The sequence below is a fragment of the Prionailurus bengalensis genome, chromosome D4 (assembly GCF_016509475.1).
Source record: "Prionailurus bengalensis isolate Pbe53 chromosome D4, Fcat_Pben_1.1_paternal_pri, whole genome shotgun sequence".
Lineage (NCBI taxonomy): Eukaryota > Metazoa > Chordata > Mammalia > Carnivora > Felidae > Prionailurus > Prionailurus bengalensis.
Genome location: NC_057359.1, coordinates 74,348,017 through 74,375,172, shown reverse-complemented (window position 1 = coordinate 74,375,172; position 27,156 = coordinate 74,348,017). Strand labels below are relative to the sequence as shown.

At 57.7% G+C, this 27,156-nt stretch overlaps 1 protein-coding gene across 4 annotated transcripts in view; it reads right to left on the bottom strand.

Moving 5' to 3' along the window:
- COL27A1 (collagen type XXVII alpha 1 chain) overlaps positions 1-22,160 on the bottom strand; it is a 140,573-nt gene extending 118,413 nt beyond the window's left edge. For all 4 annotated transcript variants that reach the window (XM_043566323.1, XM_043566324.1, XM_043566326.1 and 1 more), the window contains exons 1-4: positions 21,987-22,160; positions 13,737-13,807; positions 8,713-10,445; positions 1,161-1,214 (exon numbers count right to left, since the gene is read on the bottom strand). In XM_043566323.1, coding sequence (XP_043422258.1) covers positions 1,161-1,214; positions 8,713-10,445; positions 13,737-13,807; positions 21,987-22,042 — 1,914 coding nt within the window. In that variant the 5' untranslated portion in view covers positions 22,043-22,160. The remainder of the gene's footprint in view (positions 1-1,160; positions 1,215-8,712; positions 10,446-13,736; positions 13,808-21,986) is intronic.
- Between the last annotated feature and the right edge of the window lie 4,996 nt (positions 22,161-27,156).

Here is a 27,156-nt window from a genome sequence, read left to right as displayed (position 1 = left end):
CAGGTCGCCGGGGCCAGGTGGAGAGAACAGCCCGAGCGAAGGTGCAGAGGAGCGGTTTGGATAGGTAAGGTGCCTGCTAAGTCAGAGGGCCTCCTCTTGGTCCCAGGCTGCAAGGCCCTGTGGCCAGCAGTATCCCTGGTACCTCTGTGGTCCCCAGCTCTGGGTAGATGCTCCATGGAGACTCTGGAGCCAGGAGGAAATGCTGCTTTAGACAGCAGATTCCAGAGCCCTGGGCCCAGAGAGCACAGGGCCAGGTCTGGAGGGAACTAGGGCTCGAGTAATTGCATAACCAGAACCATCCGCTGGGTTCAGAGCTAAAAATATGCCCCAGGCAGCTGTCTCTGCCAGAGCCTTGCCAGGCACCCAGCGTGGGAAAGGCTGATTCAGCCTAGGCACAGGTGCCAGGCGTCATGGGTCTGAGCCCTCTTGGGAAAAGGACAGATTTTTCAACAAGAGAAACCCCCAAGGGTCCCAGCATATGGTTAAGAGCCTGGGCTCCCATCCTGGGCTCTTCCATTTCCTACATGCTCAGTTTCCTCGTCCCTAAGAGGAGAACGATTGTACTGGCCCATGGGGGTCCTAGGGGAGAGGGGCTCAAACAAGGCAGCATTAAGTGACATAGGAGGTATGACACATAGGAGCGGTTTTTCACACCAAGGCTCAGGCTAGCTCATCTCAGCCACTGCAGCCCAGCCAAGCCATCCTCCAGCCTCTGATGAGACCTCTCAGCATGGGGAGCTCCCCCGCCCCCGACCTTGCCTATGTCGGTATCCCCACCCCAGGCCCTGCAGAGGTGCCTGCAGAGATGGATGTGAGGGTCATGTCCTCCCAAGCCAGCTTTTGTCCTGGACGGATGCCGAAACCCATCAGCTCAGGACGTGTGGTCTGCAGAAACCCCTTCTCCACTCCAGGCTGCCACGGGTGATACCCACAATGAACAACTGAGAGCCTGTAAGAGGTCGTTGCTCTCCCACACCACGCCCGTCCACACGGTGCCCCCTAAGAGCCCTAAGTACACTCCAATGGGCAAAATGGAAAATGGGTCCTCACGTGGGACGGGGAACAGCCTGAGGACACACAGCGAGGCTGGAACTTGGGGGTTGTGGGATACAGGCCAAAGAGCCAACCAGAGCTCCCAAGGACAGTGTGTGATCACTTACCCGAGGCCCCCGTGCACCAGGGGGTCCAGGGAGCCCAGGCAGCCCAGGGGGACCCTGAGGAAAAAAGCAAGAAGATGGCATCAGTGCGAAGTGGCAGCGGAGAATGAGTTCAAGCAGTCATTCAACAAGCCTGTCCAGAGCTCTGGGCATGGAAACCCAGCGGCTGAGAAGAGGGGTCCTCTGAGGTCCCTACCTAAGGAACTCATGCTCTTTGAGGCTTTCAGGCCTTTGCAGCTGCTGTTTCTAGGTCTTTGAAGTTTTCGTCTTTTATTGCCTAGCTAACTTATCCAGGCTGTCACCTCTTCCAGGAAGCCTTCCCTGATCCCTCCCCCAGGTTGAGTCACGTCCCCTCTTTCCCTCTATTGTAAAGGCTTCATATTGTTTGGGGAATTATCTGCCCAGAAGCCTATCACTCCCGTTAGACCATGGTCTCCTCAGAGGAACTATTTCTCTCTCTCTCCCCCCCTAGGGTTCAGCTAAATGTTTGATAAGATAAAACAGCAAGGGACCTCAGAGCTCAGCCAAGTTCTCTGCAGAGCCAGAGCAGAGAAGGGACTTGTCCAAGGTCACACAAAGCCTCTTTGCACCATGGAGCGGCAGTGCAGCATAAACGGTATAGGCAAAGGCTTTTGCATCAGACAGGCCTGGGTTCAAACCTCATGCTGCCCCTCACCAGCTGGGTTTGGGCAAGTTCTTTAACCAGCCTATGGCCTATAAAAGGGGGCAATAAGAGCCTCTTCATAGGATCGTCACAGGGATGAAATGAGAGATGGTGAACATTTAACACGGTGACTGGCATATAATCATCACTGAAACGTTCTCTCTATTCCAGTGGTCACAGCCTGGTCCAGCCTTCATCACTGCTCCCCGAGAACCTGCAACCATGCCCTCATTTGTCTCCCCACCTCCACCCTCTCTCTACTCCTGTCCTCCTCTACACAGCCTTGTTCATCTTCCCAAGGCGCTCCGCGGCTCAACAACATTCAATGGCTCCCTATTTCCCACAAGAGAAAGGCCTAACTCTGTAGCACAGAAAGAAGGCAGCTGAGCAGACTTACTAAACAGAGGGCTGACCTTTGTTCAAATCCTGGTTTTGCTACTTATTAGCTGGAGACTCCTGAGGTCTCCACCTGCTCCCATTCACCATGGGCTCAATAGCTACGGCTCTGTCTACCCTGAAGGGATAAATGAGGATTAACTGAGTGCCTGATGTGAAGAACTGAACACAGAACCTTCGAAGGAAGCCTGGCTTTCGAGGATGTGTGAGGCCTGGGGAATTCATTTGTTTCAAATAACCATCAACGAGATTCCAGGTTTCCTGCCCGGAGTTAAAATCAGCGTTGAAAACCCAGTACGGTTTGGCTGGTAATTAATCCAGATCTCACGCTGGGCAGGCTCGGTTCACAGTTCTGGCCTGTGAACGCCACGTGCTTGCTCGTCCATGAATAAAAATCAGAAGAGAGATCCAGACAGGCAGATATGGGCACCAAGGCCCCAGAGGCACTGGAAAGAGCCCCGGGGGGAGGGAGGAGCGGGTGGCTGCGTGGCCTCAGGCAAGTCCCGGACACCTCGGAGCCTCCCGGGACCTCTGACCAAGTTGGCAGCCGTCTTCCTTGTCTTCCTTCCATCCAGAGCCCTTCTATGTAGTTCTGCAGGTTTGGGATTTCAGGGCCAGGCTCCGCTCCACAACCCCGCCCACCGCTCCCCCCCTCCCCGCCCCGGCCACCCGCGCCAGGGGAAGAGTAGAGAACGTTGTAAGACTGGGGACCTGGGTTCACACCAGGCACCCCTGCTTACGAGCTGTGTGGCTTTCAGGGCCCCCTGAGGATATGACGGCACCTTGCTGACAGATAATCTATAAAAAGTGCTAATCCTGGTGCCTGGCACACAGCTAAGGCCCAAAAAGTTAGCTGTTGTTTCTGTTAAGCGAGCTGCTGGATGCTCTCCAACTCCGAATTTTAAACCACCCTCCTTGGCATCTGTTTTTCAGGAAGAGCAAAGATTTCCCTTTCCAGAAGGCCCTGCTTGGCCCTGTTCTTCCAGGTGACCCAGAATTAAAAGGAAATGCAGGGGCTCAGTGAAGCACTGCTCCAGGCATCCTTATCACTGCAGAGCCCTCTTCATAGATGAGACACCAAAAAGAGCCTCAGGGTGGCAAAATGCTTGCCCAAGGCCACACAGCTAACAGGCGGAGCAGGGACTCAGCCCAGGACATTGGCTCTGTTCTCCTCTCCTGGGAGCTTCCACGCAGAGAATCTCGGCTGGGTATATTCTGACTAGGTGTGCAAACTTGGGTAAGGGCTTGCCCCTCTATGGGCAGCCGTGGAATGAGCATCCCAGAACCTTCCCAGCATGGGGTACTTCCTGAGTTGCAGGGTGGTGGTGACTTCCTTCTCCAGTTATCTGGCAGGAGACGAAAGGAGGAGACCATGCCCATCTCACAGAGAAGAAGGTCAAGGCCCAGCGAGGCAGGGCTCCTGCAGGGCTCCAGGGAGGGAGATTCTCCCTCAGGGACCCTGGTAGGGCCACTGCTGTGGAGGCCCGGACACTCCCTCTTGGCATTTCTTCTGCCCCAGAAACAGGGGCATCCAGGCTGGGAGTCTGACCTCACCCACACATCTGCAGAGCAGACTCTAAGTGCCAGTTGGGACCCACAGCCCAGCCTGGTGATGTCAGTCCACAGCCCAGCTCCGTGTCATGGCAGCCCAGCCCCCGGCCACGGGCCTGGCCTGGCTCTCCTCTACCAACCCAGGCCCAGCCGCGGCCACAGGCCTAACCCTTCCCCGCTCAGTGCTTACTTTGTTAGTTTGTTAGTGGGCAAGCGAGGGTGGGCGCCCCCTGCCCCCTCTCGCCTGATCCGAGACCCTGCCTTTTCTCCACGCAGTGGAAAAACGCTGCCATTTCTTTCCAGGGCCTGAAGCCTGAGCGGGTGACTCTGGGATGATTCACGAGGGCCGGGGTGGGATTTTCCACTCCACGCCGCAAACAACGGGGCCTCTGAGAGGGCCCAGAGCCGAGGGGGAGGGGAGCGGGGGCCACAGGCCTGCCTGGGGGAGGTGAGCGAGGCCTGGGCTTGGGGGCTCGCACAAACAGAGCCATGGAAACAAACAAGCAGCCGCTCTGGGCTTCCCCTGAGGGTCGTGGCCTCCAACAGCCAGACCTAGGGGAACCCCATCCCACGGAACAAGTCCACTCTGATGTCCAGCTGCAACCGCCCTCCTGCCAAGCCTTGCAGAAAGAAGTCCGCCCTGGCTGGCAGGGCCCCTGGCAGCGAGCAGAGAGGTTCCAGAGGCCGAGGATCTGGGAGACCCGAGTCCGGTCTCTCGTGTGCTGCTAACTGCTGGTGACTCTGCGTGAGGACTCTTCAGTCTCTGCGCCTCTACTCAGTGCCTGTAGCCGGACAGGGAGAGGCAGGGGACCCCAAAGGGGCCTCCCATTTCTGGCCATCTGAGCGCACCGTTATTCCCAGGAATAGCGCTCAGGGCTCTGAGCCTTCTCCCCCAGTCTCTGTCCGAGGGAAGGGCCTTCCGGGCCGGGGCTTCTCAGTGTGGTTCTGCGCCGTGCCTCCGGGCCTCAGTTTGTCCAGCTGTAAAATGGGGATATAACACCCATCTTCCAACATACAACGTATGTGGGTGCTGGTTACTCTCCACTTGCTCCCCAGATCTACTGTGTGCCCCAGGAAGCTGGCTTTCACAGGCTGCACCCTTAGGCTTTCTTGCTATGTGCCTTTGGCCGGGTCTGGCCAACGGGAAGCCCCAGCAAGAGACTGAGAAGTAGGAAGAGTGAGTGGGCTCGGCTAATTCTCTCCCTGCTCCCGTGGGGACCGGAGACCGCTGTTCACACTTGAACTTTCACCGGGTTCTGGTTACACCTTCCCCTCCCCTGGTACCTTCAGGCTAGACCTGTGTGCTTCGCCAGCCCCTGTGGGTTCCTCTGATGCCGCCCACACCTCTGTCAGTAGCCCCTTCCTTGACCTCTCCTCAATTACCTGCTCCCCACCTGGAGCTGCAGGACACGGCATGCGCACTGCTTAGCACAGAGCCTGGCGCAGAGTAGGAGCTCAAGAGCAAAATGCCAAAGAGAAAGCGAGACACCCCTCATTCTCCTGGGCTCTACGTGATACTAGGGGAATGGGTGAATTTCTCAAGATCTAGCCCCAATTTCTAACCACCAACGGTATGAAGGCCCTCCTGGGTCCAGACGTCCCTGGTTCCCTTGGTGCAGCGATGCCCCCATCTCAACCATCAGCACGTCAGTAAACAGCCACGACAACCCGCTGGGACCGGGTTGCTAGGTACTGGGTGGCTTTACATCCCTCATCTCCATCCACACAACAACTCTGGAAAGGTAGGTAGCACCATGTCCCCATTTTGCAGAGGCAGAAACTGAGGCTCAGAGAGGTTAAGTGACTTGCCGAAGGTCACACAGCAGCTGGCACCTAGGAGGCACTCAATCAACATTTGTTGAAAGGAGCAAAGGATAGCTGGGTAAGGCAGTGGTTGAAACCCAGGTCGCTCCAGATCCAAAGTCTGTGCTCTGTGCCTTCCTCCATGTGGCCTCCTGACCCACCAGCAGCAGAGATCTGTGTAACTTCAAGGAGCCCGGCCTGGGAGTTGGGACAACCTTTTTTTTCCCATAAAGATCACATCCCTTCATTTTACAGATAGTCATGGAGCATTTGCTGCGGGCCAGGCCCTCATCCGGGTCTCCCTGAGGTGACGCTTGCAAAAAAGTGCAAGCCAGTGCAAATGCCAGCGGCCTGATCATGAATAAATAAGGCCTTGACTCGCCTCCTCCCAGGCGTGGGGCTTCTGTGCAGCTTCTGTGCAGTCTCTGTGAACCGCAGCCTCCCCGCCCCTACTCACCCGGAGCCCAGCTCAGCTTTTCCATGCTCCCCCCGCTGCTGGGGCTCCCACAGAGCTCCCTCACTCAGTGGCTACAACTGCTGGCAGGCCCGGGGCCCAGAGCAGTCTCCGCCCCCACCAGTGTGGCTCATGCCCCTCCAGAACCACGCAGAACCAGGCAGACCCGGCCACCCCTCTCTGGCCCTTGGAGTTCCCACGGCCACTTATTTCTAAGAAGGGAGCTCTTCCGAAGCTGTCATGGAGGGGAGACAGCCCTAGGGAGAGGAGAGAAGTTCCCCCAAAGTCACCCAGCAAAAACAGATCTCCAAGGGGCCTTGGAGATCACCCAACTTGCTTCCTCATAGGAGATGGGAGCTATTCTTAACCTACGTTCTGCGGAAATCAAGACTTAGTGTGGATCAGAGCTAGTAAGGGGCGGAGTCAGAATTTGAACCCAGGTCTGCATGTCCCCAGTATGGGGACAATTAAGCCCCCTGCCCAGGGCAGCACGGCTTCTGAATGTATATGGGGGTGGGAGGCAGACAAGAGAGGACAGGAAAAGAAGTTGTTACCACTGCTGCTCAAAGATGCCCCTTCAGTTATATAATGCTGGTATCCAGTGACATATAAATGACCGGTTTGCCACCTGCCGCACAGGGGGCTGGACAAAGCTTCTCGAAGCTTCGTGGCTCCTATTGGGGTGAGGCTAGGTTCCAAGCGGAGGAAGGGTGGGATTCAGGGATAGGGCGCGGCAGGAGGCGAGCAGGGATTCGCATACACGTCCCGCCCTCCTGAACCAGTTCCTAGGATGTCCTAAAGGAAGATGCCACTCACGTAACTCACACATTTGGTGGGTATAGAAACAGAAGATTTGTTCAGACAGTGAGATCTTCCTTTAAGGCCAAGGACAGGGCCTGACATATCTTTGAAGCCCCCCAGCCTCCTGGCCCTAAGCCTTAGAGTCTCAGTGTGGACACTCAGGACACACATTCTTTGATCGCGGGGAAGTTCCAGGAGATCTGGAGTGAGGCCTCACCCCTGCGGATCCACATCACCAAACCCCGGGGGAATGTATGCAGCCTGGGCATCTGACAGGCCCAAAGGCAGATTCTGCACCCTAAAAAACTATTCCCTGCTCCGGCGTAGGCTTGGACACGGCTGTCCTTTCTCTACACCACACGTGGCCTTGGAGACAGGGTTGGCCTTCTCCACTGGATGGAGTGGAGACCCTGAGCCTCACACCCTCTCTCAGAGGGGGACAATTCACCCCCATTTGACCTCGTGGCCGGTGAACCGAGCACCCCCACAGCTTGGGAAGCTGAACTATCAGGCCTCAAAGGCACCTGGTGCCTGAGTCAGGCTGAGCAGCCTGAAGGGCTGAAAAGGGGTCCCCCCTTCTTTTCTTGGCTCCCAACTTCCTGCCCTGACAATTTCAGAGCATAGGACTTAAGCAGAGCGTTGACATAATTGCAAAGCAATGCATACAATTTCCATAAGTTCTACAATATGGTTATAATAAAATCGCGCTCTCAGTCCCCTTGGAGACAGGCTGAATAAATATTATTCCTAATCATTATTAAAACTCATTAAGTGTGTTTGTAAGGCCTGGGAATTCCCAGCATCTGCCACTGTCTCCACATTGTAGGGAGCCTAACCTCAAACACTAGAGCCTGGTGGGAAACCCGGCCTTAGGAAGGAGGAAACCACACAGTGGTCATCTCCAAGGCAGGAGAACAGAGCTGAGGCCTGAGCCTTCTGGAAACTCCATCCCACCATTCCCCGCCCAGAGGAATTGGCCTCCAGCTGCAGAAAGGTCGTTGCCCCTGGAGACAGTCCCAGGCATGCTGCAGGCATCGGCCCTGAGAACATCTCCTGCACGTGGAATGTTCTTTCTCCTTTCCTTGACTGTTCAGGCCCACCCTCCCCCTCCCCACCCCAAACTCGCCTACAGGGGCCACAAATCCAGCATCTATAGGATCCAGGCAGGTGAAAGAAACAGGGGAAAGGACTGGGTTGGAAGACCTGATCGGGAGACGTGGGGACGGGGGCACACAGGAGCAGGCCTGTCCTGTCGAAAGGGGCAGCTCTCACGGAGCCACAGCCCATGGGCCACTGCGTTTCTCCCCCTTACAGGAGAAGCCAGTCGTCAGGTCTTTTATAAGAAATCTCTCACATTTTTAAAATGTTAGTAACTCGTTAAATATTTTTAAACAATGCCGCACGTGCCAAACAAAACACGTTCAGGACTACCCATGTGCGACCTTTGTCCAAAACGCCCAGACAAGCTGGTGGGCTGGAGGAGCTCTGCTCTAGGAGTCGGGACAGCTGAACTTCGGAGAGCATGTGACCTGGGGGCTAGTCGGTTAGTGGTTTTCCTTAAGCCACTTGACCTTGACAGCTGGGTTAGCAAAGAATGACCTGGGGCCTGAGCCAAGCAAAGCCCAGGGGGGCTCTTTACCTGGTGGTGGCCACCAAACCCAAGTCTGCCCCGGTGGATCATGAATCACAGCAGGATGTGTAATCACGAGCACAGCAGAGGTAGACGAGCAGGGGACTCGCGTTCGAGTTGAGAGTCTGCCGATGACCACCTCCCGGCTCGACGTTGCTTCTCCTGGTCAGCCCTTGCCAGGAGTAGCCACTCGCCCTAACCACCCCCTGCCACCCACTTGAGCTCCGAACAACATGCACACCCTTCCCAGTCTTACCGGCAAACCGCAGTCTCCCTTGGGCCCTGGAGGTCCCATCAGCAACGGGAAAGGCGTGGGTCCCGCCAGGTGGAAGAACGAATAGCTGTGACTTGTAGGCCAGGGACTGGAGGACAGGAATCGCGCTGGGGCAAATGCCGGGGCCGAGGTGGTCGGCCGGCTGGGCCGGGACTGTCTGGGGCTAGGCCGGGTTGTCGGATCATTCAACGGGACATCCCTGGCTGCCTTCCCAGGTCTGAGGGGGACCGGCTTCCGGGGGTTGCTCTTGGGTCTGGCTTTCCTTGTGGCTTCTGATCCAGAGGGTTTCTTGGTTCTGGTGGGGCCTGAGCCAGGAGCAAGGGTGGGCGGCAACGATGTGGCTGGTGGTGGAGTGGTCCCGGTAGAGTCAGGACGGGGGACAGGTGACAGGGACAGAACAGTGGGTTGAGGCGGTCTGAGGGTGCTGGTGTGGGCAGTGGCTGGCTCACTGGCATGACGGCTCACCTTGGCCTCATTCTGGCCCACTGGGGAGAAAGGCGTTTTGGAGGATCCAGTGGCCAGAAGTAGGGTCTGAGCGTCGGGTAGCGGAGGTCTGGGCGTTACAGGGGTCCTCTGGATCGGCCTCACGGAGGGTCGGGAGGCTTTGGCAGGAAGTGGGTGGGAAGTGGATGGCACAGGCTTCTTGGTGGGGGGGGCTGACTTTGTGAAGGAAGGCCGAGCTGCCTTCTGCGTGGGGTGGGGGTTTTTGACAGGGCCTGTGGAAGGAGGAGTGGCTGAAAGCCTAGCCGGATGACGTCTGGGGCTCCCGGTGGCCGTGCTCTTCTGCAATGGCTGGACAGGTGTGGCGGAGGCGGCACGAGGGGCTGGGGGCACGGGAGGAAGCACTTCACCGGCTGACAGCTTGGCAGGTGGCAGCGGGGTCCATGCTGGGCCCCTGGCTGCAGCATGCTGGTGAGGGTCTGTGATGCTAGTCCTTAGGGGCTTGGTGGGTGTGGCAGGCACCACAGTCCCCCTGGGATCCCTGCTTGCTGGCCTCGACCCCAGGGCTGGTGCGGCAGTGGTCAGGTTCTCCAGGCCTCGCAGGGCAAGGTCGGTCTGGAAGCTGAAGGTTGTGCCAGGGTCTCGGGGAAGGAGGGGTCCCAGCTGGGGCCGGTATGTGTCGGCCTGTCCACACTGCTTTCTCAGGTGGGTACAGTAATTGTGAGCGACCTGCGCCACAGGGTAGATACTGAACTGGCACAGGGCACCTTCAAACTGGACCGCGTGTGGGTTCATCTTCCCAAAGAGGAAGGAGCCCTCGGGGTCGAGTGCTGGGTCCTTGTGGAAAGGCAGCGGGACAGGCACCCGGTGCTGCCCGCAGGCCGTCACCAGGGTGACGGTGCGGCCTCGGAGCTCCAGAGCTAGGTGATGCCAGCGCCCATCATGCACGTCGAGGTCAAAGGCCACCGAGCGCCGGGGCCCCAGGTGGAGGACCGTCTTGCCGGGGAGAAACTGCAGGCCCAGCTGCAGTTTGTGTTTCCGGCTGCGGACGGCGAAGAGGAAGGCATGGTTCACCCGGTGGGAGCAGAGGCTCAGCACCAGAGCCAGCTCTGTGCCCAGGGAGGCGGGAATGACGGCGGCTGTGGGGGTCTGGAGCCGGGTCCGCTGTGTGAAGATGAAGCCTGATTGGAATGGAATGACCCCCGGGGGCGGGGGGCTCCGGCCACCCCCTGCCTTTGTCCAGCTGAGGCCGAGCCGCTGGAGGACGTCCACATCTGCAGGGGGGGGGGGGGCAGAGGCAGGAGAGGGCACGGTCAGAGCCTGTTCCAGCCCCAGACCCCTGCAGGCACACAGACACAGTGAGGACAGATCACCCATTGCTACACTGTGGCCCGTGCCTGTGGCTGGGAGTACACAGCCGGAACCCGTTCCCTATCTGGCTGGACGATGATGCATATACTAGTTTAAGACACAGACCCCGGGCATCAGGGCAGCTCGGTTGGTTAAGCGCCTGACATCGGCTCAGCTCACGATCTTGCGGTTCCCAAGTTCAAGCCCCGCGTTGGGCTCTGTGCTGACAGCTCGGGGCCTGGAGCCCGCTTCGGATTCTGCCTCTGTCTCTCTCTGCCCCTCCCCCACTCATACTCTGTCTCTCTGTCTATCTCTCTCTCTCTCTCAAAAATAAATAAAACATTAAAAAAAAAAGACACAGACCCTGGAGCCAAACTTCCTGAATTCACTTGTGACTCACTGCCTCAGTTTTCTCGCCTGTTAAATGGGATAGTAGAGTCAAACGCAGAAGGTGTCACAGGAGTTTGGTAAGGATGTCCAGTGGGCCTGACTGGTCTCACCACCTTTAGGAACCTCCCCGGCCCCCTGCCCACCCCCTAGGTCTCTCTCTGGCCAGAGCAGGGTGGGGGGAGCTGCTATCTACACGGAGGGAAGAGGATATTTCCAATGACTCCCCTCCTCCCTGTGCGGCTTTGGACAGAGCAGAGGAAGCAATCAAGGCGTCCCTGCAAGCTCTGTCCTCTGGTGAAGCGTTTGGACATCTACTGTGGCCTGGCCAGGTCACATCCGCCCAGTAATTACATCGGTGGGGCTCGCCAGAGCAAAAGGAGGGCGTCCAGGGTGTTTATGGAAAGGCTTCCTGACCTTGCCTCTTGCCGGGTCACTCGACCTCCCTCAGCTGGCTGTGCTGCGAGAGTCTGCAGAAGCCGGCTCCGGAGCCCCAACCCAGAAAGGAGAGGCTGCCTCTGGAGCTGGGGCCTGGCTCGGGTGCTCAGCTCCCCTCCCCCCGCCCCCGCCCCCGCCCCGAGCTCAGCAACCTAAACCCCGAGTGTGGTCCAGGGGGTGCCCATCAGGCTGAATGCGGCGCTCGGCCCCTAGTCCTGAGCTAACAACTGTGACGTGGATGGACGGATGGACGGAGGGACAAATAGATGGGCTGGGGTCAGAAGGCCGGGCTTTGGAGCCAGACAAAGCCACCTGTGAGTCTGGACTCTGGGCCTCAGTTCCCTCCGCTGTAAAACGAGGCAGAGGAGAACGCCCGCATCACAGGGTTCTTGGTCTTCCTCGCCAATCCTCACACACGGCCTGCACCAGCACCTCTGGGCAAGTCTCTTCCTGACCCCTGGGCCTCAGTTTCCCTGCCTGTAAGACAAGGGAAACCAGACCTGGAAGCGGCCACGACGTGCTAACGATGTTCTCAGAACTCTAGAGGGGTAGGCTGCTTCTTCGGGTTGGCTTGACTTGAAGACCCTTATTCGTCCGTAGGGCCTGTGGGCCTTCACTTCGCTGCAAATTCCCCCTCTCTCCCATCTCCGTCTGCCCTCAGACCCTAATCTGAAATACACCACCGCTCAAAGATTCTCTTGGTAGTAGTGTATTTCACACCTTTTAATCACTGAAACGCTCTTATTATCACAAAATATTACTCACTACGAACAGCTTAAAAGCGAGCAGGTGCTTGCTAGGGAAGAGGTGAGGGCAGGAAGCCACCCCCCACCCCCGCCCCTTGTCCCATCTTGGCAGCCCCCGGAGGACCCCAGGCCTGCACAACATGTCCTCAAACACCGAAGCTTATGGCTGCTTGCGCTCACCCAGGGGAAATGACAGTTGGCCAGGCCAGGAGACACCAATGAGCTTTCCCTTAGCGTCCTTTCAAAACCCACACTGGCTAGTCTCCAGGCCACCCCTACAGACTGTCTGTAGGTCAAGGGCAAAGCCCCGAACTCTGACACCTGGAGCTGGCAGAGGTGGTCATCTTAGGGAAGACTGACCACTGCGGGCTCCACAGGGGATAGAGAAGGACTGTTCTTAGCCAAGTTTTCAGGTAAATGATATAGTCAACAACAATAATAAATGCCAGGATTTGTTGAGCACTTACTATGAGCCAAGTGTTTTACATGTACTATCTCTCTTGAGCCTCTCAATCATCTATGATGAAGGTACTGTTTATTATCCCCCCTTCACAGACAAAGTTCAGAAAAGTTTGCTATAATAACTAGCCCAAGGTCACACAGCCTATAATAAAAGGCACAGCTGGAATCTGAACCCAGGCCACCTGGCTCCAGGGTCTCTGTTCTTAACACAGTGCTATACTGAGCTAGAGCCCCTCAGACAAGTGAGAACGTGGGGTGGAGGCACATCCAGGACCCAGGGGCGAGGCGCTAGGGGACAGGAGAATGAATACGGCCCAACGCCATGCTGGAAGGACCCAGCCAGCTGGCCGCAGCAAGATCCCTTTATTACATAAACCTGGCTCCACATAGCTCCGGCCTCTCCCCAACACCCCCCGCCCCCCATCGCCTGACTCAGGACTCTGGACAGCTGTTCACCTACTTTGTGGGGGAAACAGCAAGCTCGGAAAATATGACATTTGCACAAAATGTTGCCGGGCAGCAGAAGCCTCTTCCGGGCACGGCCCTCCCCTCCCGGGGACCCAATCCCTGCCGGCGGCCAGGTCAGGCCACAGGGGCTCTGAGAGTGCCCGGCTGCCTGTCCCGGCACACAGGCGGGCGTGGAGGAGGGGAAGGGCCGCTATTTTAGGAGGCGTCGTGGCTGTTTGACAAACAGATGTGGGAGAGGTTTCAGTTTCCACGGGCAGCTGTGCAGCCTGCCCACGGCCGCTCTGGCCCCCTGGCCGGCTCCTCAGGGATGGCAGGGAAGAGCAGGATCTCACGGGAAGGGCAGGAAGTTGTGGCCTTCGTGCCTCCTCTCAGCAGTTCTTGGTACAACCACTGGACAAATCAGGACGACTGAGGCTGACTGAACCAACGTGATTTATTCCAATTCTGCCCGTTCCCCGACCCCCCGACCCTTGGATAGGAAAGAAAGGGTCAGCTTTCCACATTTCTGCACTGAGTCCTTCCTGCCCCTTACAAAACCCTAAATGTGATTCTTTCAAGCCCAGAGAGAATTTGCCAACGATGGGCTCCATTTTACTGATGGGAAAACTGAGGCAGTGAGTTCCAGGGAGGGGCCTAGCCGTCTCCTAGCCCTGTGTTCTCAGGTCCCTTCTGCCCTCCCTTGTCTCCCCCTGCACAAAGAGAAGAGAAGATTACCTTCAGGAGCTCCTTGGGTGGAGGCCAGGTGACAGACAAATGACACTAAGATCCAGGTGAAGAGAAACCCCCTAGAGACCGGAAGACACAAGCAGATGTGGCATCAGCTTCCACCCTCAGGCCCGGATCCGGCTGGAGAGATGGGAGGGAACCACCCAGGCCCAGTGTCCCCCAGTCTCGCCCATGGAAGGTGGAGGCAAGATACAGGCTCTAGGACCCCACGGTGTAGCCCACGCTCCCGGGTTTCCAGGCGCAACCCCTGCGGGCCGGACCTGCCTACGCAGCCCAAATACAACCTGGCTTTTTACAGATCGATAACCCAAGGTCACAGGGCAGGAAAGAGTGGGCAGGAAGCCCTGCCCTGGGCGTCAGGAGACCCAGGGCCCGGCTTCAAATCTGCCGCTGACTCACCGGGCCGCCAGGGGCCCGCCCCTCCCCATCTCTGGGGCTCAGTCTCCCCATCTGTACTGTGGCCTCAGGATCTTGAGGCCCACTGGGCAGCAGAACCAGGACTGAAAGTTCAGTGGGAAGACCGAATTGATGCACTTGGATGACTGACATCTCAAAGGACAAAAGAGATGAGAACTCCTCTCTAGACTCAAGGTGGAGGAGGAGAAGACCCCTGAACCAGGAACAACGCGTGCTAAGGAAGCCGCCTACCTGGCTTCATGCCGACGGAAAAAGGCGGGGAGAGAAAACCGAGGGACAGAGGACACAGCGGGGAGTCAGGCAGACCCAGGTGCAAACCTGGCCCCGTTGCTTACCAGCTGTGTGACCCTGGATGAGTCACTCAGCCTCCCTGAGCCCGCCTCCTGCTTTGCAACACGGCCGACATTCCCGATGGTGCAGGCCAGGCATGAGGATTAAGTGAGCTCATGCATGTCAAGGGCTCGGCCTGGTGCCAGCCACAGAAGTGCTCCTTAGACAGTCATTGCTGCCCCTGAAGTCTGGGGCCCGGAAGGGTTAATGCTCTGCTCGGTGGCTCCTGCCAAGATGGGCAGAGGCAGTGATCCGATTTCACCTTCCTGTGGGAGCAGCCACCGGCGACACCCGAAGCCACCCGGGGCATCTGATCCCTGAACAGGCCAAGGGGAGGGCAGCACGTGGCCAAAGACGGCCGGCCGGGATGCAGGCAGAGAGAGCCGAGACAGGCGGGTGCTGAGGGCTAAGGCTGGGATGCACAGGCCCGGGATCCGTTTCCAAGAGGAAAGCTAGGATGCTGTGTTTCTGGGGAACCACGTAATCCAGGAAACCCATCTGCCGGAACTGATGTCTGGAGCCCCACGTTCTTCCCAGCTCCCCGGGCTTCCTTGGAAAACAAGTTTACACCCTCGGATTTAATAGCAATTGCTCCAATTTGATTGCAATTATGATCAATAGTAATCCTGACTGGCACTGTGAAGGACAGTGGCGGTCACCTACCCTTCCCTTCTTGTTCAGGGAGGCACGGACTTCAGAGGGTACTGGATGAATCTGGGTAAGTCTAAGCCAATCTTGGGAATTTCTTCTGCCATGCCAGTGACCGGTTTAGGCACGCATACGTGACCCAAATGTGGCCAGTAAGATGTGAGGGATGCTTCTTAGGGCCCCTGGAAAAGTGTTGCAAAGGGACAGAGAGGGTTCCTTCTAGCCTTTGTACATTATCGAGTGGGGATGTGCTGCTGCAGCCATTTTGGGCACATGAGCTTAACAAGCTCCGTGAGCATTTGAGGATGACAGAATGGAAAAATAGGAGACGTTTCATGACACTTGAGATGCTGAAGTAGCCAAGCCTGTCGCTGCTTTTGCTTCAGATCTCTCGATACCAGAGGTAATAACTCCCTTTCCGTAAGCCAGGCTGGCTTGGGTCTTCAGTGAGTTGCAGCATAAAGCAAGCTGGCTGCGGTAGCCCTCAGATGCTGATGGTGGTCCCTTGAAAGCCTTCTCCAGCCTCCGGGCCTCTCGCATGCCCTACCAAGCGCTCCCGACGCCGCTCTTTAGCCTGGCCAGTTCCCACACAGGCATTCGATTCCAGCTTGGGCCTCACCTCCCACAGCCCGGTGCACGCACCTCACCACAGCAGGTATCCCACGTGTGCTAATTGCCTATTTTCCTGCTTCCCTTTCCAGAAAAAGCCCCCGAAGGGTAGGAACCACATCTGTCTTGTTCACTTTTGTATTCCCAGCACCTGGTAAGCACGTCATAAACGTTCAGCGTATCTTTGTAGAAGGAATACATAGTACCTGGCATTCCAGGACTCTGGACTTTAAAAGCATCCCCCCCAAAGGCCCTCCCCACCTCTGCCTTCTTCCAGGGTCGGTCCTGGATAAGCTTCTGTTCCCCCTCATCTTCTCCAATCTGCTGCCATTGCTGTGAAAATGCCTTTCTCACAGGGCCAGTCCACCGCGGACCTCGCCTCCAGCTCACCGCTAGCCATGACTAAAGGTCAGAGTGCCTAGCTGCCCTGACGTCATCTGGAGGAAGGACAGAGGCTGGCCCTGCCGACACGACCTGTCCGCTTGAAACCAATGGCAGCCTCGTCGGGCCTGAAAAGAAATGACAGGAGGCTTTGTTTGACGTGCCACAAACGGAGGCTCAGGGAGGGCAGGTACCTCTTCAAGGCCACCTGGGAAGGCTCTGGGGTCATAATTCTTCAGTATTGTTTCCCACTTGGCCAGGTAGACACTAGAGGAAACCGGGGCCGGATTCCCTGGGGAAGAGCTGCATCCCAGTCCTGCCGACTTCCGGGGCACAACTAACTGCATACCAAAGGGTCTGAGACGTCCCACAATGAAGACATTGACCGTGCTTTCTGTCCAGCAGCAGTTCCCAGACTTAGGGGACCAGTGAACTCATTTTTCCTGAGAATGACTCCTCAGAGGACACTGCCCCTCGTTTTCCAGTGTGCCGACGAGCTCACTTCTGCCCCCATTTTCTCCCACCCTCTCTTCCCAGAGCTTTCCAGGCACGAGCCCTCACTCCCGGAGTCCCTCGCCGTATCGTGTCATATCCACCCTGCTCAAGATGCTTCCCAAGCTGATAGGGAGAGGCTGGGTGGAGGGGACAAGAACCACACATGCCCTTAGTCAATTTTTATGGCTGTGGTTATGCCAAGGTGACCACTTTGGAGAGACTGAGAATACACGTGGGGGAAATATTTTTAATCCCTGAAGGTCACGAGAGAGAAGACTCACAAGGGCGATGGGATCAGAACCTGTTCTTTAATTAAGCTTCCCAACACCATGGTTTCCCATTCAAGAAGTTCAACCCTGAAGGCCTGTTATGAAAGTATTTGCCCCTCCATCCGGTCACCTTGATAAATGCAGCTGACCTCCCAGACCTGGATTCTGTGCACACTTGACTCATACACTGCCAAAGCAAAGAGTGGGAATAATACAGTGGGAGAAGGTCCTCTGAGATCATCTAGAGGCCAGATTCTAGTCCCTCCCCCTCATTGTGAAGATGGGCAACCGAGGCCCAGAGAGGGGAAGCGATTTGTCTAAAACCACACAGCATGTCAGTGACCCACATCATCCGACCCCGCTGCTTAGCAGACAGTCCGTCTCACTTGACTTGTCTCTCATGGAGAAGAAATGGGAGACTTACAGGGACTTCCTACTTGCCAGAGACCAGAGTCCCAGACTTTACCAACAGGAACAGAGATGCAGCCTCGGAAGCCAACAAGCCATCTAAGTAAGCTCCAGGCTTGGAAAGTTGGCTCCCGGAGGGAGGCCCTGCCGATCCTTTTGCTCCCGTTCCAATGCTGTTTAGGCTACTGCTAATAATGTTTCGTGCCTGTGCTGGCTCAGAGCTTTGTTCTTCCCAACTTCTGTTTTTACCACTGACTTGTGGTCCTTGGCTCGGTGAACCCAGGGCTCCAGAATGTCGGGAAGACCAGGGCCCAGGGGCCAGAGTGGGTAGGAGGCAACTGAAACAGCAGCCGGGGGTTAGGGAACCTGACCTTGGAGGCACAGCCTGGCCACACAGCCCTCCAAGAAGGGAACCCAGGTGCTCCTACCCCCAGAAAAGGCCCTCTGCCAGCACACCACATGTGGCTACTCCTGGACCACGAGGCTGCCAGAACCTACAGCTGGTTTGCATGGTGTTGTCTCCATCCTTGTTACCTGGGAACACACAGAATCTTACAGACCCGTACCAACTTGCACATCCGCTAAGAGCTCAGAGCTGAGACCGAGGGCACTAAAAAGACACACAAGGAAAGCAGCCTGTGAACTCCAGGCTCGGCTGTGCTCTCGTGGGCTCAGCTGGGCCGGAAGCTGGCCTGAGGACCACAGAACAGCAAAGGGGGATGGACCCGTCCCACCTGCCTCCGTGGACCAGCCAGGCCCCACGTGCCCAGACAGCCGCACCCAGGCCCCTCTCTTCACACCTGATACCTCTTCCATGGGAACACAGACAGGTCATCTGTCTGGACAGGAGGCGGCCCAGAATTTTCCGGTTGACTCACACATCCATTCAAGGTGAAGTGAATAATGATACAAATAACAGCTGCCATTTATTGAGCACTTATTACATGCCAGGCGCTGTTCTAAGCCCTTGACAAGCATGGCCCCCCATCAATCCTCACAAAACCTTGCTAGCTGAGAATTAAGATGCCCGTGGGGCGGGTAAGAAAGAAGAGAAGCACAGAGGCCAGGGGCTTGCCCGAGCTCACGGGGCAGTCAGGACTCACACTGGCCGATTGCAGCGCTCCCTCTGCCCTGCAACCTGCTACCCACTAGTGTGAGTCTGTGAGTGTTTTGCCCCCACAGAGGCGGTCAGTCCTCCAGCACCACTGATACGGCATGTCAGTGCACCGGGCCGGGTTGTAAGGGTACCAAGCAGGTCCCTGCACCCAGAAACGGGGAAGGAGAATATGCCAACAAAGTAGCAGGCAGAATGGGCTCCGAGAGAGACGAACAGTGGGTTACATGGGGAGGGCAGCACCCCCCCCACTCCCCGTGCAGCGCACTACGAGGGGAGCTGATGGCTGTTGAACTACGGTTTGAGGGACAGCAGAAGACACACAAGCACCAAGAAGGGGACTGTTCCAAGGACAGGGAGGAAAGGGAAGGAGAGACGGGGCCAGGGATGTGCTCCATAGGGTCATGGAGCCTGGTCTGGGAGAGGCAAAGAAGAACAAAGCTGGAGGGCATGCCAGAACCAGAGGGCACAGGATCTGGGGCACCCTGTGGTGAGGGAGGCAAGGCAGAGGCTGGGCCTCTGAGCAACTTGACTGCCCATTTGCCCAAAGCTTGGGCCCCACCATGGGGTGCTCGCCTGGCACCACTTTTCTGCCCAACCGCTGGCATCTGTTTTGGCACAGGGTCTTCTGGAGAAAATGAGTCAGCAGTGTGCTTACTGGTGCTGTGTGTGTGTGTGTGTGTGTGTGTGTGTGTGTGTGGTGGGGTGGGGTGGGGGGTGGTGGAATCTCAGCCAGCGAGCTTTTTCCAAGACATGGGAAAGAAGGGGGGGGATCATCCCCCTGATTCCAGCTCAGAGGGGGCGGGGCATGGTGGGGTCTGGAGGCAACAGCCCTGACCAGCCTCTTGGGAATGTCCTCTGATCCTGGGGGCAGGACAGAAAGGGAGCAAGTTCTGTGCTTCTCTGGGCAGTGAGCATGAGCCACAGTCCCTAGGGCCCTGAGGGCTGCTCCCATCCTCGCTCACTCCCACACACACCCACACTCAGGGATTCACTCTTGCACACGCTCACTCTTTACAACTACTCCGCCAGCCCCCGGGTCCCAGCTCTGCCACAGGAGATTCCCTGCCCCTCCCTGGCCCCCCCAGTCTCTGCCTCTGTGAAATGACTTGCTCATCTCCAGGGCCCCTTTCTACTCTGACATGCAGGCTCTCCCTTTTTCTCTCTCACACACGCAAAGTGACAGGAACCGAGACACCCTCCCCCCAACCCCCAGAGAAGCAGGGAAACACTGAGGCGCACAGACCCAAACATAGTGACACACACGCGGAGACTTCCAGAAGCAGGGGACGTGCAAAGCCACACAGACGCTGAGACGGGAGCAGAAGCGGAGACCCGGAGACCGAGAAGCTTGCGGGTAGTTTCACAAGAACAGACTGACTTACAAGCCCGGGACCTGTGGACACCGCCACCGGAACACACGGAGACAGCCCAACACGGAGACCCTTCCTCCCCCGAGCACCCAAAAAGCCCCCCTCCGCCCCCAACTCGCCGTTCCAGGCGCCACCACCCACCCCGAACCCCGACCCCAGGGCTGGCTCTGCACGGACCCTCCCCAGCGCGGCCCCCGCCCCAACGCGATCGCAGAGCCCGGCCAGCGGGGCAGGGCAGGCAGCGCTCGCCAACCCTCGCCGGGCCGGGGGCGCAGCCCGCTCGTTAACCCTTGGTGGCCCGCTTCATAAGGGCTCGGGAAGGGGCAGGAAGCCGACGTTCCGGGGAAGCGTCCGGCGCGGCGGGGATCCCCAGCCCTCCCCGGGGCTGGGGCAGCAGGAAGCTGGGGAGGGGGCGTCCCCGAGCTCATACTCACCCCCCGCGCGCCGCCGCCGCCGCCGCCGCCGCCGCTGTGCCTCGGGCCCCCCGCGCCGATCCCGCTCCCATGGCGGGCCCCTACTTCATGCTCCCGAGCCCGGGGGGCAAGTGTGGGCGCGCCCCATGGGGCCGCCAGCCCCCCGCCCCGCCGCGCCAGGCCGGCTCAGAGCGCGCGGCCCCCGCGCCCCCAGCGCAGCCCCGCGCCCAGGGGCGCCCGAGCAGGCAGGCAGCGCGGCCGGGGCCCCGCGGGCGCCCGCGCCAGGCCCATGGTCCCAGGAGTCCCGGCGCCGCGCTCGCCCCTGCCTCGCTCTTTTTCTGCTTCTACCGAAAAGGAAGAAGAAGCAGGGGGGAAAAGAGAGATGATCAAACTTTTGGAGGCGGGCTGCTGGCGGTCCCCGGAGGCAGAGCGAGGCCGGGCGAGGGCGCGCGGAGGGCGGTGGAAGCTGCCTCCCTGCCGGCCTGGGGGAGGAGAGGAAAAGGAAGGATTTGGGGGAAATGAAGGCGATTTAAAGTCTCGGCCCGCGGTGGCTCTCCACCTTCTCTCCTCCCCGCGCCGAGCCGCCCTCTGCTGCCCCATGCTGCCCCCTGCCGGCCGTAGCCGAGTACACGGCCTCGGCCGGCCCACGACCGCCCCGCAGACACCCCCACCTCCGCCCCTCCCCCAGGAAAAATGGGGAAACTGAGATTCACAAAGAGGAAAGAGATGGCCAAAGCTGCACCGCAGGACGGGCACAGTTCGGAGATGTGGCACTTCTGGCTTGTGAGACTGGGGGTGGGGGTGGGGGGAAGGTCCCTCCGAGCTGGGGGGGGGGGGGGGTGGAGATAGAGGGAGAAAGGGGACAGACACTACTGCTGAAAGGAACCCGGTGTTTCAGGGACCGAGCTGGGACCACCACTCAGTGTCCAGACTGCCACAACAGCGACAACCAGTGTCCTACCACAGACACACACACACATACACACCCCTCTTCTCAGATTCAGAGTGCCCTGGAGAACTGACTTCCCTGGACACTTACTTGGTGGGTGGGCTTGTTCAATGTTGGTCACCCTCTTCCCCTCCCTGTCCGTTCGGTAAGAAAAGGGAGCTTAACAACCCCTGCCCCCGACACACACCCCCCCCCCCAGGAGGCGACCAAAGACTCCTGAGATCCCACACTGGAGCGCACAACTGCACACCTTGAACCCGCCGCAAAAGCCCAGCAAATTCGCACAACCACCACCCCCGTCCGAACCCAGGCGTGAGAAGCCCCCTCCACCTCCCCCTCCACCTCCACTTCCACCACTTGTTCACCAGTGCGCACACACACTCCCACACACATCCACGCTCACCCCAAACTCAGACACAAACTCACACTCATTCACACGCAAGCTCAGTCACACTCCCCCCGGGCTCACACAAACACACCCTGGGGGTATTGCACTCGAACGCCACCCGGACTCCACACACGCAGACGAATGCACACTGGTACTTACACGCACACAAATGCACGCTAGCCTCCCGGGATCCACCCCCCCCCAACGTACACACCCGCACACACGATTCACACAACTTCACGTGCACACATCCCACATACACACCCCAAGTGCACATGCGCGCGCGCGCACCCCCGCTTGCACACTGCTCTCCGCTAGTGCCCACCGCAAGCGTGCACGAACGCACTCACTCCCCACACGTGCACCCCCCCCCTCCCCGTACGCGCGCACCTTTACGAACACACACCGCTACCCCCAGAGCTCCAGGAGCCCCGGGGCACTTACTGGGTCCCTAGCTGCGAGGCTGGACGGTCGGTCCTTCCTCGGGCGCCTAACGGCATTTGTATTCATGGGTCCCCGCAGCCCCGGGCGCGGGCGCGGGGGCGGGGGTGCGGGCTCCCCTTCCCTAAACTGGGCGCGGGCGCTCGGAGCGCAGCGGCACCGGGAGGGGCATGGGCGCGCGGGGCTGCGCCGCCGGCCCGGTCCGCCTGCGCTCGAACTTCGGCCGCTCTGCGTCCTCGGACTCCGGCGCGGGCTCCGGGCGCGGGGGGCGGCTCATAGGTGCTGGGGCCGCGGCGCCCGCCGGGCCTTTTGAAGTCTCCGCTGGGGGCGGGGAGGGGGCGCTGAAGGCGGCCTTTTAAACCGTGGCTGCACGCGGGCTTGGTGGAGCAAGGTGTCTGGTTTCAGCAAACTTTAGGAAAAGTCCCAAGCCGAAGCAAGGGAGGAGGGTGGAGGGGGGGGAGCCAAGCAAGAAAGAAAAAGAAGCGGCGTGCTGTGCGCTGCTTCCTGCAGGGGGCAGAGCACCCACGGCTGCCAGGAGGGCGGCCTAGCCGGGTGCTGGGGAACCCGCAGACAGCTGGCCGGCGCGTGGAACCACCCCCCCACCCCTGTACCCCCAAGTTGACCCGGCGTTCTTAACCGCCACGTGGACGAGCCCCAGGGGTGCAGGAACACCCCCCAAAACGGCACAGATGATGCATGTGGGAGCATTCTTCCGCGTGAGAGGGGCCACCGGTTTCCCTCAGGTTTTCGGAAGACCATAGCCCTGGAAAGTTGAGAACTCCCAGTTCACTCACAGCTCATGGTTTTTTTGAGCTGCCCACTTTGTGCTAGGAGGATCCTGTCCTCATTTATATTTTTCGATATGTTGTTCATCATGGATTTTTTTTTTTTTGGCATTAGTTTTGACATTTTTAAAGTATTGCCTTCATATATTATGTACCTTGATTAGTTAGGGGTTTTCTGGCAGCCCCCTGATTCTAAAACTCCACTTCTGAGACTTGTTTGGGGTCCTGCCAGCATGTGGCCCCGGAACCTGCCTCACCCTAGCCAGGTGCAGCACTGTGCTGGGTGTCACCATTTATGGGAGGCCCTGCTATCAACGTTTACAGGTGAGAAGCTGAGACTCCGAAAGACGAAGTCGCTTTCCTGAGGTCACCAAGCCGGTAGGTGGTGGAGGTGGGATTGGAACCCAGGTTGTCCGATTCCTGTCTTCTGCAGCTGAGCGTAATGATCCCGACCTTAGCCTTTAAGGGGTTCGGAGCAGACCCCTGTCAGCCTCCCCGACTTCATGGTGTGCCCCAGAGCTCCAATCTTTCTGATGCCCGGACCCAGGCTCTGGACAAGCTGGGCTACTTCAAGGCCTTGTCTGTGCTGTTTCCTCCCAGTTTCCCTCCCCGCCGCCCCCCCCCCCCCCCGCCTTTGCTGCCTGTTCACGGCCTCTCTGTCTTTCCAGTACAGCTTAAGCTCTGCCCCACACCCAAGTCATAGCACACATCACATGGTGTTGTCATTGTCAGATCCATCTCTGTGTCCCCACACCCAGCATGGAGCCTGCGACACAATAGAGGCTCAAACCATTAATAATTTAAATGAGTTTCTTTAACTCCTACCGTGTACAAACCCCTGTACGAAACTGAGGGAAGAGGGTCTGCCGCCACGGGAGGGAAGACAAAGAACGTTGCACATGGTCCTGCTTTCTGGGCACACGTGCATTTGTAATGTGGACGGAAGACATGCCCAGCAGCTTGGGGCAGGTAAGAGGGCCTGCATGGAAGCCATCAGACAGTGCCATGCAATCACGTGGAGATAACACAAGGTGGGGGGGGGGTGATAAATGCTATCGATTAATTGAGTTGTCAAGCAGAACTAAGGGGTGGGGGGAAACCAGAGAATACTCCCAGGAGGAGGTGGCCTTTGGCTCATGGAGCCATGGGGGAAGACAATTCAAGTGGAAGAGTCGCCAAAAGGCCAGGAGGGTAGGAGTGGATTTCAGGCAGGTTTTAAAGGAAGAGTTGAGGGAGGCTGGTAGAGAAGCTATGTAACTAACTCCCCCCAACCCCCTGCACTGTGTGACTCAGTGGCCACAAAGCCATTTCCAGGCAAGGGGATGCATTTCCTCAAAGGTCAGGCAGTGGGTCAATGGCTGAGCACCAAGGTCTTTCCAAATCTCACTCCCAAATGTGAGTATGCAATGTTGAGCCCCAGGGAACCATGCTCCACTGAGGGCTGCTGGAAAGACCCATGGGAGACCTCTCAGAGCCCGTAAAGATCGACGGTATCTTCTTCCAGAACCTCACTCTCTCCATCTGTAAAGTGGGCACATCAATCATAGTAATCTGCATGGATCCTTGAGCTTGTGAGTCTGAGAATATTGTTTAGCAATAATTCAATTCACTAGATAATTACTGAGGGTTAACTGTTTTGCTAGGTCGGGAGGGAAGGGAGAGTCATAGTCTTCCAGGAACTCATGGTCAGCTGGAAAGAGAAGTCGTGGACACTGATAAGAATTCTTGGGGAGAGACCTTGCTTCCTGCCTCTGCCGCCTCTTCGCATCTAGTCTTTCTGCCAAGTAGGTTCCTGGCACCACACCAGTGACTGGGCGTAAACAGCTCTGATGGAAGTTGGGTCCAGAAGACACCGGGCCACTGCCTATTCTGTGAACAGAAAAGGGCACTCACCAGCCAGCCAAAAAGGGGCCATCTCTGTGGGGCAGAAGGCAGCGAGACTAGAAATGGGGCAGGCAGTGACCGCCAGGCCCATGTAGCATTTCAGGCACAAGGGAGAAGAATAGAGATTCCTGGCCTGGTGGGGACTCAGAGACCACATGGAATTTACTTCCCGCCCAAGCGGATCAGCCATGGACCCATTGCTCTCCAAGGCACATCTGCCTTGAGAAAAACTGTTCATCTAAATGGTTTTGCTGGTGGACACAGAGTAGGTGCTCAGTAAGTATTTGTGAAGGAATCACTAGTGAAGTCTTAGCCTGCTGAACAGAGGTCTGCACACGGCCCAGGTACCAATCCCTGTCCATCTATCCACCAAGCTTTTTCTGAGAACCCATTGGGTGCCAGCCTGTGCCTCCTGCCCTCCGCACGTCTGGTAGAGGATACCAGAAGGAGAGACAGGCAGAAAATGCAGGTCAGGAAGGCCTGCCTGAAGTCACGCTTGCTCCCCCGGTCTGCGTAACTGGGAGGAGAACTCAGATCCCTATTCCCCCCATGCCCTGCTCTGCTGGGCACACCAGGACAGGTCTCTCTTTCACCCAGCAGGCAGCATAGGATGAGTGCACACGGTACGCGCCTAATAATAGAATCATTTAATACAGTCATTCATTCCCAGGTCACTCGGCCAATCAGGAGATGCTGCTGGACATGGAGCCCTGAGCGGGGCGCTGGTCACAGGCAAACAGAAGCCGTGGTCCTCACTATGCGCACATCTCATTGCCATGCTGGCCTTCGGACACCAGCGTGAACCACAGGAGGAGTAGCCCGGCACGTAGGAGGTAGTCCAAAGGTGCCAAGTGAAGAAAGATGGAATGAATGAAGGAAGGAATGCATGAATGAGAGTAAAGTTTGCCTGATTCCACCTAACGGATTAGCTTTCCTGCTACCTGCTCCCTCTCCTGTATCGTGGCCCTCATCCATCAACAAACATCTGTAGGGCACGTGACAGGCCTGATGCGAGGCTGATCCTGCTCCGCCCCACTCATGCCTGTGTTCCCAGCCGCGAGGATAAAGCATTTCACTAAAGAGAATTTCACTGCACATCAGGCTGGAGAGAGAGACGGCTTCCCGCTGTATCCCCTCCCACTGCCCCCTCCCAGCAATACCAGCCCGGGGCCTCTCCCCTGGTGAGGTGGCCGGAGCCAATGCTGGCTGTTAGTGTGACCCACCTGCCTCCCAGGGCTTGGGCTCTGCCTGTGAGGCCACGTCACTGTGGCCTGGTGACTGCCAAGGCCCCAGAAACAATCATTTCAGCAAGAGGAGGGAAGGCTGAGGCCAGGGAAGCCCCTGGGTCACTATCCAGGAGGGCACGTCCTCTGGGCATGTGATCCTCTCATCTGGGCAGCCCAGACCATCTCTCAGGCCTTCTCCTCCAACCCCGGCCTGGCTTTATTTCCTTAGGCCTAGACCAGTGGTAGAGGCCAGTGAGATATCCAAAGTCCACTTTACGGTGCTGAGACTAACCCACATGTGGGGGGCCAAAAGAAATTCAGGCCTAGAAGAGACCCTAGAGCTGCCCAGCCTAAATTCCTCATTTTACAGATGGGGAAACTGAGGCTCAGAGACATTGATGACACAGCATCGATGGGGAAGCTGGGGTAAGAAGTCAGGCCTCCCACGTCGATGCCTAACTGCAGAGTCTGACCTATCTCCTCCTTCGATCCATTCAGTCAGCCTTGGAAGAATTAAGCCCATTTTCCAGATGTGAGAGCTATGGCAAGTTAAGATCTCTGGACTCACCCTGAAGATGCATCTGGAACCAGTGGCTTTACCAAACAGGCTACTAGTAGTGGATTCTGAGCCACCCTTACAGCCGAGAGTGGAGACAGCAGCTGAGGATCTCAGAGAGCTCCGGGCCTTCACTCCTGTGACCCCCTCTCTCTGGGATGTCCTTCTTCACTGGCCCCCCTCGTATCCTCACAGCTATACCGCAGTCTGCCCCCCATCCTGCCTGGCATTTAGCACGCCAGGTCCCATCAGGGCATATATCTGCCTTACGTGCCTACTCAACTGGACCTCCTCAAGGTCATAGCTATATCTTATCTTTGTAGAATCCCCAGGGGCCTCCCGAGTACCAGCCCACTGTAGGCTCTCAGTAAGTGTGGGATGAATGAGGAGGGAAGGAGGGAAGAAGGGAAGGTATCCAGGCAGAGCCGAGGGCTAGCTGACCGTCATCCCGGGATGTCCCCGTGACATGGCAGACCACTGCTGTTTCATCTTTTCTGGCAGAATTCCGTCTTCCTCCACCGTCTTCCAAGTAGTCTCATCCTTCAGTGGGAGACTGTGTCCTCCAAGCCTCCAGGACTGGATCCTGCTTAGACTGAGCTCACCGTGGCGGTCTCCTTCCCCTAGCCAGTGAGTGGTTTGGGTGTGGACGTAAGATACAGACCAGCCTCGGAGACGGGAGAGGAATTATATATGCTTGGGCCCTCTGAGAAAGTTTTCCTCAC